The 16505-nt window shown below is 39.6% G+C and overlaps 1 protein-coding gene across 5 annotated transcripts in view; it reads right to left on the bottom strand.

The window, feature by feature from the left end:
* STIL (STIL centriolar assembly protein) overlaps positions 1-16505 on the bottom strand; it is a 79246-nt gene that overhangs the window by 41502 nt on the left and 21239 nt on the right. For 4 of the 5 annotated variants that reach the window (XM_064589182.1, XM_064589181.1, XM_064589184.1 and 1 more), the window contains exons 9-12: positions 15706-15856; positions 13115-13224; positions 6222-6336; positions 3942-4880 (exon numbers count right to left, since the gene is read on the bottom strand). In XM_064589182.1, the coding sequence (XP_064445252.1) occupies positions 3942-4880; positions 6222-6336; positions 13115-13224; positions 15706-15856 (1315 nt within the window). The remainder of the gene's footprint in view (positions 1-3941; positions 4881-6221; positions 6337-13114; positions 13225-15705; positions 15857-16505) is intronic. The other variant, XM_064589185.1, reaches the window with a different exon arrangement.

The raw sequence follows: 16505 nt of genomic DNA, 5'->3' as shown, positions 1-16505 counted from the left end.
TGAAGGAAGAGGAAAGGTGAAAAATAAATTTTTTATAATCTTGAAGAAGGCTTTTCTAAACATAATTAACACCCAGAAAGAAAATGACTGATAAATCTAATTATATATAAATTGGAATATTCTGCACAAAACAAATGGGTAAAACAAAAAACATTTAAGTCAAACTGTAAGAAACGTTTACCACATATACATGATAAAAAAACAATTTCCTTATATACAATGAGCTCTTACAAATTAATTAGAAAAGGACCTAAAATGAGTAAATGACAGACTTTACACAAAGAAAAAATAAATGGCCAATAAATAATAAAATGATCAATCTTGATTATATAATACAATGCAAATTTTAAAAGTGTCTTTTTATAAGACTGATACTAATTTTAATAGCTTGATATGCACATGTTGGAGATGTGGAAAAACAACTTTGGAGTATTAAATCAGTACAACCTTTCTGGGTAGCCATTCTCACTCATTCAAGTTACAAAATATGTATTAAGTAATTATTATAAATGAAGTACTATTCAAGGTGCTAAAAAAAATACAGTGATGAATCTTGTAAGTTGCCTCCCTAGAGCTCCCTAGATACAAAAACCAAAAACTCATAATTAAGGCCTGACTGCTGAGAAGGAGTGAGCCATTAGAAGGTTTGGGCAGGGGCACCTGGGTGGCTCAGTCGTTAAGCGTCTGCCTTCAGCTCAGGTCATGATCCCAGGGTCCTGGGATGGAGCCCTGCATCTGGCTCCTGCTTGGCGGGAAGCCTGCTTCTCCCTCTCCCACTCCCCCTGCTTGTGTTCCCTCTCTCTCACTGTGTCTCTCTCTGCCAAATAAATAAAATCTTTAAAAAAAAAAAAAAAAGGTTTGGGCAGAGGGCAAGCTCAAGAACCTAAAGTGGAAACAAACAAGTTCATGTTTCTGAAGAACAAAAAGCACACCCTGCAACTGAAGTGTAGTGAATATGGAAGACAGTAGCAAGAGAAGAGCTAGAAGAGGCACACAGAGCCGAATGACAAGGTTTCAAGGGCCAGCGTAAGAAATTTGGATTTTCTAATTGCAAAGAAAACCCACTGAGAGTGTTAAGCAGAAGCCCTATGATCTGACTTGAGTGTTAAGAAGATGGCTGTCATGTTTCCAACTGCAGGAAACATAGGGACAGTACTGGAAGTAGCATGGTTGGATAAGAGAAGAAGATGGTTTCAATTAGGGAGGCACAGGAAAGATGGTTAAGGAACAGTTTAGTTCAAGATACACCTACAAGGTGAAACCTGGGTTTCTGACACCCAGGATTTTTGCCTGAGCAACAGGATGAGAAGTGATGTCATTAACTGAAATAATAATGATAATGAAAATAGTAATAGTTAACATGTACTGAGCACTAACTATATGCCAGGCACTATTGTAAGCCACCTTTCCCTAGTAACTCATTCAATCCTTAGAACTCCATACACTTATGTACATTCTTATTTTGTGAATGAGAAAACAGAAGTCTGAGAGGTGAAGTAATTTGCCCAAGATTGCATTAATTTGTTACAATGAAACTGGACTAAGAACCCCAGGAGGCTGGTGCCAGAGCCCAATCCCTTCACCACTACACCAAAATGAGACTTCGAACAAGTCTCCATTAGGACAGGAACAAGTTTGGCTATCTTTGAACATTTAAAATGTGTGTTCTCGGGCGCCTGGGTGGCTCAGTTGGTTAAGCGATTGCCTTCGGCTCAGGTCATGATCCTGGAGTCCCGGGATCGAGTCCCGCATCGGGCTCCCTGCTCGGCGGGGAGTCTGCTTCTCCCTCTGACCCTCCTCCCTCTCATGCTCTATCTCATTCTCTCTCAAATAAATAAATAAATAAATAAATAATGTGTGTTCTCTTCGACTACACAAATTTGCTTCTAGGGATCTATGCTACAGAGATATATGCACACATGCAGGGAAATGCCAAGTACAAGGATGTTGACTGCTGCACTGTTCGCAATAGCAGAAACTTCAAACTGTGGAATAGGAGACTAATTAAAAATTTTGCTGTATATCATTTAACAAAATCCTATACAGAATAAGATAGTTCTATATATACTTAGAAATAGAAAATGTGTTAAGATATTTTTACATGTAAATAAGGTGGTACCTAAAATAAAGTTAAAAATTTTCGCATGAGCAAAATAGTATGTGTATTTATCATTAAAGCATTTTCTACATCATTTTTTATATTCTCCAAGTATGATTCAGATAATGTACTCATTAGTCTATACTTACATTTTAATCCCAAGTAACTAAGATTTCTATTTAAAAGATCTTTTTAGTCTGTCTTTTTTAAAAAACAAAACAGTAGGGGTGCCTGGGTGGCTCTGATGGTTAAGCGTCTGCCTTCGGCTCAGGTCATGATCCCAGGGTCCTGGGATCGAGCCCCGCATCGGGCTCCCTACTTGGCGGGGAGCCTGCTTCTCCCTCTCCCTCTTCTGTTCCCCCTGCTTGTGCTCCCTCACTCTCTCTATCAAATAAATAAATAAAATCTTAAAAAAAAAACCAAAACAATAAATGAGAACTATTTCTTTTCAATGTGAAATCTTTAGCTACATTAAAATGTGTGCCAAATATTTGTAAGGGTTTGTAAAAATCAAACTTATATTTTACAATTTCAAAGAATTCTAAAAAACAGTGTAACTACATTTTTCTCAGGTGTCCTATCTACAGCATTTTTAAGCAGAAGTTGTCTTTTAAAATTTTTTTTTTTAAAGATTTTACTTATTTGGGAGAGAGCACGAGCGCATAAGTGACGGGAGAAGGAGAGGGAGAAGCAGATTCCCTGCTGATCGGGGAGTCCACCATGGGGCTTGAACTCGGGACCCTGGGATTATGACCTGAGCTAAAGGCAGATGCAGCTTAACTGACCAAGCCACCCAGATGCTAAGCAGAAGTTTTGTCTTTTTTTGTTTTTCCAAAATGCAAACACTATGACTCCAGTTTTACAAAATAAAGATTTTTTAAAAATTATACATGTATATAATATCCATTATACATATATTTGCATAGTTATAGGATCATGGACAAAATATGGAAGAATACATTTCAGGTTGTTTTCATTCATACTGGGGGACAGGGGGAAGGACGGAGGTAGGGGATTTGTGGTATGTAGAAGAAGGGGACCAGTAAGAAAAGGAAAAAAAAAAATGTACAAGACTGAATGGTGTAATGATATAACTAAAAGACTAAAAACTGCCACAAAGGCCTGAAGAAAGGAAGCATTTCATAATAAAATCAGTGAAACATGTCTAATATAGATACACAGAAGAGGTTCTAGATCTATTCTCTAAAGGTACACTGGCTAAAAGTACTAAACATACTACAGGGTTGACAAATTAGAGCTGCATCAGAATCCATTGTGCAGGTTTTACATTTAGTTGTATACCAAGGTTTACTAAACTACACAGACTTCTTGTTAGAGGTAACAAATGAAAGAAAAATGTAGTTATGTTGTGGATTAGGATATGCACAAGGCAGAGAAGAGAAGGCTTACTTTCTAGTCCCCGTTCTACTCCTAATTAGCAATGTGTCATTGGGTAAATTATTTTCTCTCTCTAATCCTTTTCTTTTTTTTTTAAAGATTTTATTTATTTATTTGACAGAGAGACAGCGAGAGAGGGAATACAAGCAGGGGGAGTGGGAGAGGGAGAAGCAGGCTTCCTGCAGAGCAGGGAGCCCGATGTAGGGCTCCATCCCAGGACCCTGGGATCATGACCTGAGCCGAAGGCAGACGCTTAACAACTGAGCCACCCAGGTGCCCCATCTAATCCTTTTTACTTATCTGTAAAACAATGTTTCCAAGGTTTTTTCTAGTTTTGATATTCTACAATTTTACCCCATAAACTGTAATTACTGAAGAGTTACCAGTTATTTTTAAGAAACCATATTAATACCATGAATTAAAAGAACTAAGAAAGATCGCAAACCTGTGCCTGAAGCAGTCTCAGCTGTCTGTCTTGTTCTGTGAGGAATCTATATGCATCTGGAGATAGTCCCATCATTCCATTATCTGACTCAGTCTTGGGTGTGTGCATGCATACTGCACAAGGTGGTGGGTTACATGAGTCCACATGTGAGGGTAGTCTTGCCACAGGCGATGGTTCTACAATGCTGTGGGGAGAGCAACCATCCGTGTTTCCCTGAGGTCTCAAGGCTACAGGACTACTTGAAGAACAGAATGCATTAGGGTACAGAGCTGGACATCCACCTGGGTGAAATAATGAATGCTTGTGAAGGGCTTCAGACTGGAGGTCTTGAACAGACCCTACTGTATTCACTCCTTGCCAAGAATTTATTGAACTATACTGCACGTGGCCATGATGCTGACAACAACTACAAACATTTGTAGGACAGTAAGACGGTGGTGGTGGAGTGTGTATCTGAAGTTCCACTGGTCTTCCTGAATTATGGGATGAAAAAACAAAACTGTGTGGGTGAGACTGTGAGGCAAGAGAAGACTGCTTGGAATTAAATGTGGAGGATCTTACAGGATATTCTTCTTTGTATACATTTGTATTAGAAGATGGCCTATTAAGAGAAGATGGTTTAACACTGTTCCTGATATGCAGGTTCCTGTTCTTACAGCTAGATGGCTGTCTTCCTTTGCTGTGTCTCAAAGGAACAGTGCTCTGGGTTAATTGACTTGGTTGCCCTTTCAAGGAAAGCTCTCCAGCTTCAGCTTCTAGACTGTGTTTGTCATCGTAAAGCTGGGGTTGCAATGGCTCCAAGTGTTCAGAGTTTTTAATCAACAAAGAAGGATTTTCATTATTCACCATTTCCAATGGCTTAGGCAGAGGATTTGATTCTATGAAATTGCCATCCAACACAAGGGAAAGTTCAGGAACTGATGGTTGGATCTTAGAAACCTATAAATGAGAAAGAAATGAAAGAGGAAAAGTATTTTTTAGGATGTTGAACTAATCTATTATTTTCCAAATTGTATCAAATTACTTATTAAAAAGTGTTTATTCTTGGGGCGCCTGGGTGGCTCAGTTGGTTAAGCAACTGCCTTCGGCTCAGGTCATGATCCTGGAGTCCCGGGATCGAGTCCCGCATCGGGCTCCCTGCTCAGCGAGGAGCCTGCTTCTCCCTCTGACCCTCCCCCCTCTCATGTACTCTCTCTCATTCTCGCTCTCTCAAATAAATAAATAAATCTTTAAAAAAAAAAGTGTTTATTCTTTAGACAGTTGACACATATTTTCTGGGCATCTTCTATGTGCTAGCACTAGGAATACAATTGTGAGTAAAATAAACAAGGTCTTTGCTTTCACAAACTCACTGAACAATGGAACTCCTTTTATTGGAACACCGATTAATGTTGCTTAAATCACATAACACAATATGGGAAACTGTCTTATAATAGACTTTTTTACTCTCTCTCTGCAAGGAATGTATCACTGGCAGAATGCTTCAATAGATCTTGTAGCAAATAATGTTTCTGCATCTTAAGTAACCAACGATCTTCTGATAAGTATTTCAGAATATTTTTCTACTAAGTGAAATTATTCCACTGTTATTCTTTTTACCAATACCAACTAAAAGAAGAGAGGAGAAAAAAGTAAACTAAATATTCGTATGGTGAATTTGGTTATGATTTGATATTAATTTTTAAAAATCTTTCCTATTCCTTTTTCTTCTAACAACTAATAGGTCCATTTAAGGCATGACAATTCCACAATAAGCCACAGGTTGCCTGAAATCAAAAAATTATAACAGGGGTTATAAGCAATCTCCAAAAGCAAGTATCATTTTCCTCAGATTTGGTGATAGCAATCAATGGTATAGAATGTTGCGACTATATGGGTTAAAAACACCAAGTTCTGAAACCATACCTTCTGAATTACTAGCTTTACTGAATTCCAAACATCCTGAATTCCAGCTTTACTATTTACTAGTTGTGTAATACTGGGCAGGCAACTTAACCAATCTGTGCCTCAGTTTTCTCTGGAAGCAATAATTATATGTACTTATTACAACATGTACACATATATGCATATGTATTATTATATATATAACACATAATAGTTACATGTACCTGTGAAAAATATCTATACCTGTATATACAGATATATCCATATAGATATATACCTAGATATATCTTTGAATAAAACTTAAATAAGTTTCAGGTAATATTATTGAATGCTTTAACATGAAGAGATTTTAGGTTTCTAAACACATAGGTGGGTTCTTTATAATGTTAGTGATACCTTCTGACTCACAGGATGAGGACTAGGAATTGGTCTTGGAGAAAAATCTTCATCTTCAACACCAGAGTCATGATCATTTATTGGCATTTTTCCTGGAGATAACTTTTGGGAAGACCTAAAGAAGAGAGGGAGTAAAGAAAAGACTTCAGTAATCTATTTGTTTATTTGTTCTTTCTTTTTGAAACTGAATAAAGTCCTTTAATAAGCTTCAGCAGTATCTGGATCATTTAATTTAGTATCTGACAACCACAGATTATTTTGTTTTTCAGGCCAGTGTTAGCTGCCTAGAAAAGCTGGTCCAGTCAGATTCATGCTTAATAAACTACCTCCCTTTGCCTGATCATGGGAAGTTTAACCCAGTTATTTTTATTTATTTATTTTTTAAAGATTTTATTTATTTATTTGACAGAGAAAGACACAGTGAGAGAAGGAACACAAGCAGGAGATGTGGGAGAGGGAGAAGCAGGCTTCCCGCAGTGCAGGGAGCCCAATGTGGAGCTCGATCCCAGGACTCTGGGATCATGACCTGAGCCGAAGGCAGACGCTTAACGACTGAGTCACCCAGGCGCCCCGACCCAGTTTTTTTTTTTTTTTTAAAGATTTTATTTATTCATTTGAGACACAGAGATATATAGAGAGAAAGAGCATGAGCAGTGGGAGAAGCAGAGGAAGAGGAAGAAGCAGACTCCCCGCTGAGCCAGGAGCCCAATGTGGGGCTCGATCCCAGGACCCTGGGATCATGACCTGAGCCAAAGGCAGACGCTTAACCATCTGAGCCACCCAGGTGCCCCTCGACCCAGTTATTTTTAAAGTCACAAAATATCAACAGTTACTGAGCATCTTCTGATTAACCACTTTGAGGAACATAGTTATAAATAAGGCATAGTACTTGCCATAAAAAAATTATAAACTGGTGATAATGCTGTACACTCACTGCATTATACACTCACTCACCGTGTTAAAAAGGGAACTTGATAAGGAACTACTACATTTTCTGATACACTTATATCTGTGATGGGAAACTGAGACATTAACTGAGGTACCTCCTCCTACTGAATCAGTTGTAGTCATTGTATCACAGGGGCCTGCCCCAATAGAACAGAGAAAAATTTTGAGTGCTGGTACGGAGTTTCAAAAGCTGAGAGTTTAAGACTAAAATTTGGAAGACTGTATGTATCAGGTTTTTTTGCATCCTAGATAAAGTCTCAATAGGATGACTTCAGGGAAGAGAAAAGAAAAGCCAGAAGGAAGCTAAAAGAGTGTAGACACTGACGGAATCCCTAAGAAAGGGTCCGACATCCTGTCTCCCTGGCAGGGAGCACAAAAGAAACCCCCAGGTAGATTTGGAAGGTCTGAGAGACCTTTATCCTAAACCCTGATGGGTCTGAGGAGCAAACACTCACAGAGTTCTTTCCGAGCTACGGTGCTGCAAGGAAACAATCAGAACGTCTGCATGGTGTGTTTAAGCATCAGAGTCTGCACTCAGCCCCAGCACCCAAGAGTGACATGGAAAACATTATGATACCCCCTGTGCCTCAGTGCAGCATGGACATGACAGAGAACCAGTGACCTGACTAGAGGAAGGAGGTCAGAGCAGAGGCCCACACAAATCTACTGCCAAAGACCAGATGCAAATGAAAACACCTGAGCAGATAGCAGCTTGGCTGGATCATAATCATGTCATCCCACATCGCTACTACTAGCACAGCATTAATTCCTCCAAACTGCATGTAACTTCACAGAAAAGAAGATAAACAGATCTTGAATTGACTGAAATTTGGTTTCTATAACAACTGGGCAGTCAAATTAGAAATTAAGTTCAATTACTTTTTTTTTTTTTAAGATTTTATTTATTTACTTGAGACAGAGAGAATGAGAGACAGAGAGCATGAGAGCATGAGAGCATGAGAGGGAGGAGGGTCAGAGGGAGAAGCAGACTCCCCGCTGAGCAGGGAGCCCGCCGAGCAGGGAGCCCGACGCGGGACTCGATCCCGGGACTCCAGGATCATGACCTGAGCCGAAGGCAGTTGCCTAACCAACTGAGCCACCCAGGCGCCCCTAAGTTCAATTACTTTTAAAAAGAAAAAAAGTTCCATTTTTTGAACCCAAGTTTGTGGCAAAGAATTTTTCTTTTTAACGATTTTATTTATTTGAGAGACAGAGAGAGAGGAAGAGCGCATAAGCAGGGGGAGAAGCAGAGGGTGAGGGAGAAGCAGACTCCCCAGTGAGCAAGGAGCGCAATGTGGGACCTGATCCCAGGACCCCAGGATCATGACCTAAGCCAAAGGCAGACGCTTAACCAACTGAGCCACACAGGAGGCCCAGGAATTAATATTTGCTACATGCTTACTTATGATAACACAAACATATATAAACACACATAAAATTTCTGACATTGAGCAATAGAATTCATTCCTGAGTTTTTGTAGTAGCCAAAGCAAAAAGAAAAAAACTTTATGTTGTATAATTATAACATCAGTTCTTTAAGTGAGACAAACATTTTACTAAAATAAAAGTGACTGTTACTAAATCTTTGATCAGAGTTGAAAATTGGCAAAGTTTTCAAAAATAATGTTAAAGAAATTGGGGTGCCTGGGTGGCTCAGATGGTTGGACATCTGCCTTCAGTTTGGGTCATGATCCCAGGGTCCTCAGATCAAGCTCCACATCAGGCTCTCGGTTCAGCGGGGAGCCTGCTTCTCCCTCTCCCTCCGCCTGCTGCTTCCCCTGCTTGTACACACTCTCTCTCAATCAAAAATAAATAAAATCTTAAAAAAAAAAAAAAAAAAGAGGGCACCTGGGTGGCTCAGTTGGTTAAGCAACTACCTTCGGCTCAGGTCATGATCCTGGAGTCCCGGGATCGAGTCCCGCATCGGGCTCCCTGCTCGGCAGGGAGTCTGCTTCTCCCTCTGACCCTCCTCCCTCTCATGCTCTCTGTCTCTCATTCTCTCTGTCTCAAATAAATAAAAAAAATCTTAAAAAAAAAAAAAAAGAAGTTACAATGTCTCCTTAATCTGGCTTTTTCTTCCATAAATATTCAATAAAATCTTGAATAAAGACTTAAAAAAACAGTGAAGGTGTTCCTGAAAAGCTGTAAGAATATAGTTTTCCAGTGATCTAACCTATATCAAGGATAACTTAAAATTTCCAAAGATGGAGACAGTATACCTCTAGTATCTTTCTAATCCTCAGAACCTGTGACTATGTTTACTGCATTTGGTAAAAGGGAGTGTGCAGATGTGATTAAGTTAAGGATCTTGAGATGTGGAGATTATCCTAGATTATCCAGGTAGGCTCAATGTAATCACAAGGGCCTTTATAAGATGTAGGCAAGGGGCGCCTGGGTGGCTCAGTTGTTAAGTGTCTGCCTTCAGCTCAGGTCATGATCCCAGCGTCCTGGGATCGAGCCCCGCATCGGGTTCCCTGCTCCACGGGAAGCCTGCTTCTCCCTCTCCCACTCCCCCTGCTTGTGTTCCCTCTCTCGCTGTGTCTCTCTCTGTCAAATAAATAAATAAAATCTTAAAAAGAAAAAAAAAGGTCAGAGTCAGAGAGGTCTGCTTGAGGATAGAAGCAGAAGTCAGAAGCTAGCTTTGAAGATAGAGGGAGAGGCCACCAGAAAAGGAATGAACATGGCCTCTAGACCCTGGAAAAGGGAATAAAATGGATTCCACACTAAAGCTTCCAGAAGGAATGCAGCCCTATCATCACTTTGATTTTAGCCTCAAAGACCATTTCAGACTTCTGATGTCCAAAACTGGAAGACAATATATTTGTATTGTTTCTAAGTCAACAAGTTTGTGGTAATTTGTCAGAGCAACAATAAGAAACTAATACAGGGCGCCTGGGTGGCTCCGATGGTTAAGCGTCTGCCTTCGGCTCAGGTCATGGTCTCAGGGTCCTGGGATCGAGTCCCGCATGGGGCTCCCTGCTCCTTGGGAGCCTGCTTCTCCCTCTGCCTCTCTCTCTCTCTCTGTCTCTCATGAAAAAATAAATAAAATCTTTAGAGGAAAAAAAAAAAAAGAAACTAATACAGATTCAGTCATAGTTCCCATTTTACAGATGGAATAATGACGTTTAGAACCAGGACTTGAATGCAGATGTCTTATACCATAAACTGAGCTCTCAACTATTATGTTATGCCCTAGACTATAAACAGTTGGTATAGTTGAGATTTATTTTAAAATTGTATCATAGTTAATTTCCACCTATAGAATCAAGTGTTAAGGACAGATGAATGAATGCTATAAAAAAAGTCAAGCCATTTTCTTAATAATTGCAATAATCTACAATGAACCTTATACCTCCTGTTTCTCATGCAACATACTAAACAGATAGTATTAAAGGGGCCCATAGACAGGTTAAGGTTATAGACAAAAAGTTGAGGGGGCGCCTGGGTGGCTCAGTCATTAAGTGTCTGCCTTCGGCTCAGGTCATGATCCCAGCGTCCCGGGATCAAGCCCCGCATTGGGCTCCCTGCTCCGCAGGAAGTCTGCTTCTCCCTCTCCCACTCCCCCTGCTTGTGTTCCCTCTCTCTGTGTGTCTCTCTCTGGCAAATAAATAAATAAAATCTTAAAAAAAAAAAAGTTGAGAAAATGACAAATTAACTGCTAGAGCAAGTTAAAATCAAAATAGTTTTAGGGGCACCTGGCTGGCTCAGTCAGTAGAGCATACAACTCTTGATCTCAGAGTCCTGAATTTGAGCCCCATGTAGGGTGCAGAGTTTACTATAAAAACAATAGTTTCAGACCTACAGCATCAAAGAATACACCAGCACCCCAAAGTAACTTTTAAATGAGGTTATTAAATATTTGGCAAATTACTAACTTAAATTAGTGGACCTCCCCAATAATATGGAGAACATTCAACACTTCATCACTGGACTATAAATTCTATGAGGGAAGAAATCATGTCTGCAACTGTTTTTTGTTTTTTTTTTTTTTTTGCAACTGTTTTTAATACCATCATATCCCCAGCTTTTAACATACTATCTGGCATATAGTAGAATAAATGAGAAAGCTGGAATAGGGATCTGAAGGGCTAATTTTATGTATCAACTTGGCTAGGCCATGGTAACCAGATATTTGGTCAATCATTATTCTAGAGGTTTTGGTTAAGATATTTTTTGGGGGTCGGGGGGAGAGGGTGGGGAATGGGGCAGAGTGAGAGACAGAATCTTAAGCAGGCTCCATGCTCAGTGTGGAGCCTGATGCTGTGCTCAATCTCACAATCCTGAGCCCAGGACCTGAGCCAAAATCAAGAGTCAGACGCTTAACTGACTGAGCCACCCAGGCGCCTCTCTGTGAAGGTATTTTTAGATGAGATTAACATCAAAATCAGTAGACTGTGAGTAAAGCAAATTATCCTCCACAATGTGGATGGGCCTTATCCAATCAGCTGAAGGCCTTAATAGAACAAAGCATTACCACCTCCAAGAAGAGGGAATTCTGCTTGCAAATCACCTTTGGACTCTAACTGCAACTCTTCTCAGCCTCTACAATTGCATGAACCAATTCCATAAAACAAATCTTTCTCTCCCTCTCTCTCTCTCCATCTTGCTGTTTCTGTTTCTCTGGAGAACCCTACTATAAAGGAATATCTTTTTTACCAAAAAAGGTATATACAGACCCAAAAAGCCACAGCCACTATTCAATTAATATTCCCCAAGTGCATTTTCTTTTTTAGGTAGAGAAGTTATATTTTACAATAGTTTCTCTGATAGGCCCAGGTTCAAAACTACAAGGATGAGAAGAACAAATTGAAGGCAAACTAAAAAACAAGATGCTTCTTCCTAAACAAGATAATTTCTTGACACTTTTCCCTCCTATGTAATAAAGCAACTCAAATGACAACCATATTAAAGTTGTCACTTCATTAAAATTATCATCCAACTGGACGCCTGGATGGCTCAGTCAGTTAAGAGTCTGCCTTCAGCTCAGGATATGATCCCAGGGTCCTGGGATAGAGTCCCATATCAGGCTCCCTGCTCAACGGGGAGTCTGCTTCTCCCTTTGCCTGCTGCTCCCCCTGCTTGTGCACTCTCTCTCTCTGACAAATAAGATCTTTTTTTTTTTTTTTTAAAGATTTTATTTATTTATTTGACAGAGAGACACAGTGAGAGAGGGAACACAAGCAGGGGGAATGGGAGAGGGAGAAGTAGGCTTCCTGCAGAGCAGAGAGCCCAATGCGGGGCTCGATCCCAGGACCCTGGGATCATGACCTGAGCCAAAGGCAGCCGCTTAACGACTGAGCCACCCAGGCGCCCCTCTTGACAAATAAGATCTTAAAAAATATATATATATCATCCAACATCTGAGTATGAAGTAATGCATTTTTTTTTTTAAAGATTTTATTTATTTATTTGACAGAGAGAGACACAGCGAGAGAGGGAACACAAGCAGGGGGAGTGGGAGAGGAAGAAGCAGGCTCCCCGCAGAGCAGGGAGCCCGATGCGGGACTCGATCCCAGGACCCTGGGATCATGACCTGAGCTGAAGGCAGTCGCTTAACCAACTGAGCCACCCAGGCGCCCGAAGTAATGCATTTAAAGCAAGGACATCGGGCGCCTGGGTGGCTCAGTCGTTAAGTGTCTGCCTTTGGCTCAGGTCATGATCCCAGGGTCCTGGGATCGAGTCCCACATCAGGCTCCCTGCTCGGCGGGAAGCCTGCTTCTCCCTCCCCCACTCCCCCTGCTTGTGTTCCCTCTCTCACTGTGTCTCTCTCTGTCAAATAAATAAATAAAATCTTTAAAAAAAAAAAAAAATCAATAAAGCAAGGACATCTTATGGTAGCTAAGATATATAATCCGTTTCATCAGATTGGGGAGTTACTTTATTACTCATCAAAAACTAGTGAATATAATTTAAAAAGTATACATGATAACAAAAATATCTTTTACCTTTTAATTGAAAGATTCTTGGAAACCTTGTTGAAAAACTCTGTTTCTGCATTTTGGCTTTCAGCAGTCAGTTCAAAATGGATTGAATTCTTATCAGAAGGTTCAACGTTCTGAAATAAAGTAGGTTGTACTTTGAGAGCTGACTTAAATAAAAACACAAGAGAATTCTATTTAGATGAAAAGTGGCTCTGAAACACTGGGAGAAGGGAGACATTTCTATTACTGTAACCTTTTTTAAAAAATCATTTTTAAAATTGAGATATAACATTATATTAGTTTCAGGTGTGCAGCATAATGATTCAATATTTGTATATACTGCAAAATGCTCACCACAGTAAGTCTAGTTAACATCCATCACCATACAGAGTTATATTTTTCCTCATGTTGAGAACTTTTAAGATCTACTGTCTTAGCAACTCTCAAAGATATTATTAATTATAGTCACCGTGCTATACATTACATCCTCATGTCTTATTTATTTTATAACTGACAGTTTGTACCTTTTGACTCCCTTCACCCATCCTGCCCACCCACAACCCTCCATCAATCTGTTTTCTGTATCCACCAATCTATTTTCTGTATCTATGAGTTCAGTTTGATTGGTTTTTTTTTAGATTTCACCCATAAGTAAAATCAGATGATATTTGGCCTTCTCTGACTGCTTTTGCTTAGCATAAGGCCCTCAAGGTCCATCCATGCTGTCACAAATGACAGGATTTCTTCTTTTTTATAACTGAGTAACATTCCACTGTGTATATATATACACACACATATATATATATTATATATACACACATACACCACACTTTCTTTATCCATTCACCCATCAATGGATACTTGGGTTGCTTCCATGTCTTGGCTATCGTAAACAGTGCTGCAGTCAACATGGGGATACAAATATCTTTTCACGTCTGTGTTTTCGTTTCCTTTGGATAAATATCCAGAAGTGGAATTGCTTAAACATATGTTAGTTCTATTTTTATGTAACCTTTTTTAAACTGTCCATTTCCCTGCCATATAAACGAAAGTGAAAACTTAATTACCTGTATTATATAACTCACTCAATAACCAGGGATTCAGTGAAAATAATAACTGTGAACTGAGGATGTGATCTAAAGAGTGATATATGTCTCTAAAATGGAAATAAATTATTAGACCTTAATTAAGATAATTATATTTATAATTAAAATACAGAATTTCTTTTTAAAGTTTTATTTCTTTAAGTAAGCTCTACAACCAACATGGGACTTGAGCTCACAACCCCGAGATCAAGAATCTCATACTCTTCCAAATGAGCCATCCAGGCACCTTGAGAATTTTTTATTATTAGTCTGAGACATAGGACAATCAATCATGTTACTGAAAAGTAGTCTCTGAATGTTTTTACATAATGACACTTAGGGTTTCAAATATTTACTTTTTCTGTGACCATTACCTATGTATTTTTATGTGTTTTAAGAGATACAGCAATAATCTATTCTGATTCCTAAGATTATACATAAACACTGACTTTCAAATGTGAGAAATCACTTTTATATCTACACATTTATTTTTATTTTTATTTTTTTTTTTTTATTTTTTATTTTTTATTTTTTTTTATTTTTTTTTATTTTATTTTTTTTTAAAGATTTTATTTATTTATTTGAGAGAGAGAGAATGAGAGACAGAGAGCACGAGCGGGAAGAGGGTCAGAGGGAGAAGCAGACCCCCTGCCGAGCAGGGAGCCCGATGCGGGACTCGATCCCGGGACTCCAGGATCATGACCTGAGCCGAAGGCAGTCGCTTAACCAACTGAGCCACCCAGGCGCCCATATATCTACACATTTAAAAAATAACAGGGCAGGGGCGCTAGTCTGGCTCTACTCTGGCTAAGCACAAAGTCCATCTGCAAAGACCCTCTAGGAGGTATGTTTGTTTGTTTGTTTGTTTAGCTCCTGGTGATCAAGGAAATCTCCATCAAAACACAAGATAAGGGGCACTTGGATGGCTCAGTCGTTAAGCCTCTGCCTTGGGCTGGGGTCATGATCCCAGGGTCCTGGGATCGAGCCCGCATCGAGGCCCGCATCGAGCGCCGCATCGAGCCCCGCATCGAGCCCCGCATCGAGCCCCGCATCGAGCCCCGCATCGAGCCCCGCATCGGGCTCCCTGCTCTGCGGGAAGCCTGCTTCTCCCTCTCCCACTCCCGCTGCTTGTGTTCCCTCTCTCGCTGTGTCTCTCTGTCAAATAAATAAATAAAATCTTAAAATAAATAAATAATAACGGCAAACAGAATGCTAAGTTCACAAATTAACTCTCAATATCATAAAATGATATAAACATATAAATTCTTAATATTCTTCAAAGGCTTTAGAACAACATGGGTAAGTTATTCTGTGGAAAAGCTCTGATCCTGTTTTATTTGTTCTGGAGACATGATCTAAAATTTACAAAACAACATTAACCACAAATGAATAAAGTTAATATTCAATAATAATTAAAAACAAAACCTAATAGTTTGAGTTATTGCTTTAAGGGGTAAAGACCATTGGGTTTAAACTGCCAACATGCAACCCTAAACAGTCATTAATGTGCTAGGTAATCAAATCACTTACTTTGAAAAGATGTAATGTTTCCTTGCTGGTTAGTAGCTGGAACTGAAGGTCAGATGACCTGCCATCACAGGGGAGGCATTCATAAAATTCAGGATCCTTATGTGTCACAGAATAGAGAACTATAATGAAATTTCCAGATTCTGAAAAAACCCTGAACAAAAAATGCCATTTAATTAAAATTTACTGAGGATAGTAAGAGCATATTCTAACAACTCTACATAAATCTCTCAATCTAGTTAATAAACTACCTAAGCAGTCTAATTTGGGGAATCAAATTGGGGAGCAGGTGCCTGGGTGGCTCAGTCGGTTGAGCATCTGACTTTGGCTCAGGTCGTGATCTCAGGGTCTTGGGATCAGGCCTGCCTGCATCAAGCTCTGTGCTTGGTGGGGGGTTGCTTGTCCCTCTCCTTCTCCCTCTGCTCCCCCACCCAATGCACTCTGTCTCTCTCTCTCTCAAAAAAATATAAAGTCTTAAAAAAAGAAAAAACTAGGGAGCAAATGTGCTTACTTTTCAGTGTTACTGATTTTTAATTTTTAAAATACATTTTATTATGAAATACATATTCCTTATAAAAACTTCAAGCAAAACAGGGATATATAGGGTGCCTGGGTGGCTCAGTTGGTTAAGCAACTGCCTTCAGCTCAGGTTGTGATCCTGGAGTCCCAGGATCGAGTCCCACATCGGGCTCCCCGCTCAGTGGGGAGTCTGCTTCTCCCTCTGAGCTTCTCCCCTCTCATGCTCTCTCAAATAAATAAATAAAATCTTAAAAAAACAAAAAAACAAAAAAACAGGGATATAG

This window comes from Mirounga angustirostris, unplaced genomic scaffold (genome assembly GCF_029215605.1).
Source record: "Mirounga angustirostris isolate CCGP_5_RB_7025 unplaced genomic scaffold, mMirAng1.0.hap1 SCAF_4, whole genome shotgun sequence".
NCBI classification, from domain to species: Eukaryota; Metazoa; Chordata; class Mammalia; order Carnivora; family Phocidae; genus Mirounga; species Mirounga angustirostris.
This window is presented reverse-complemented; position numbering and strand designations above follow the sequence as displayed.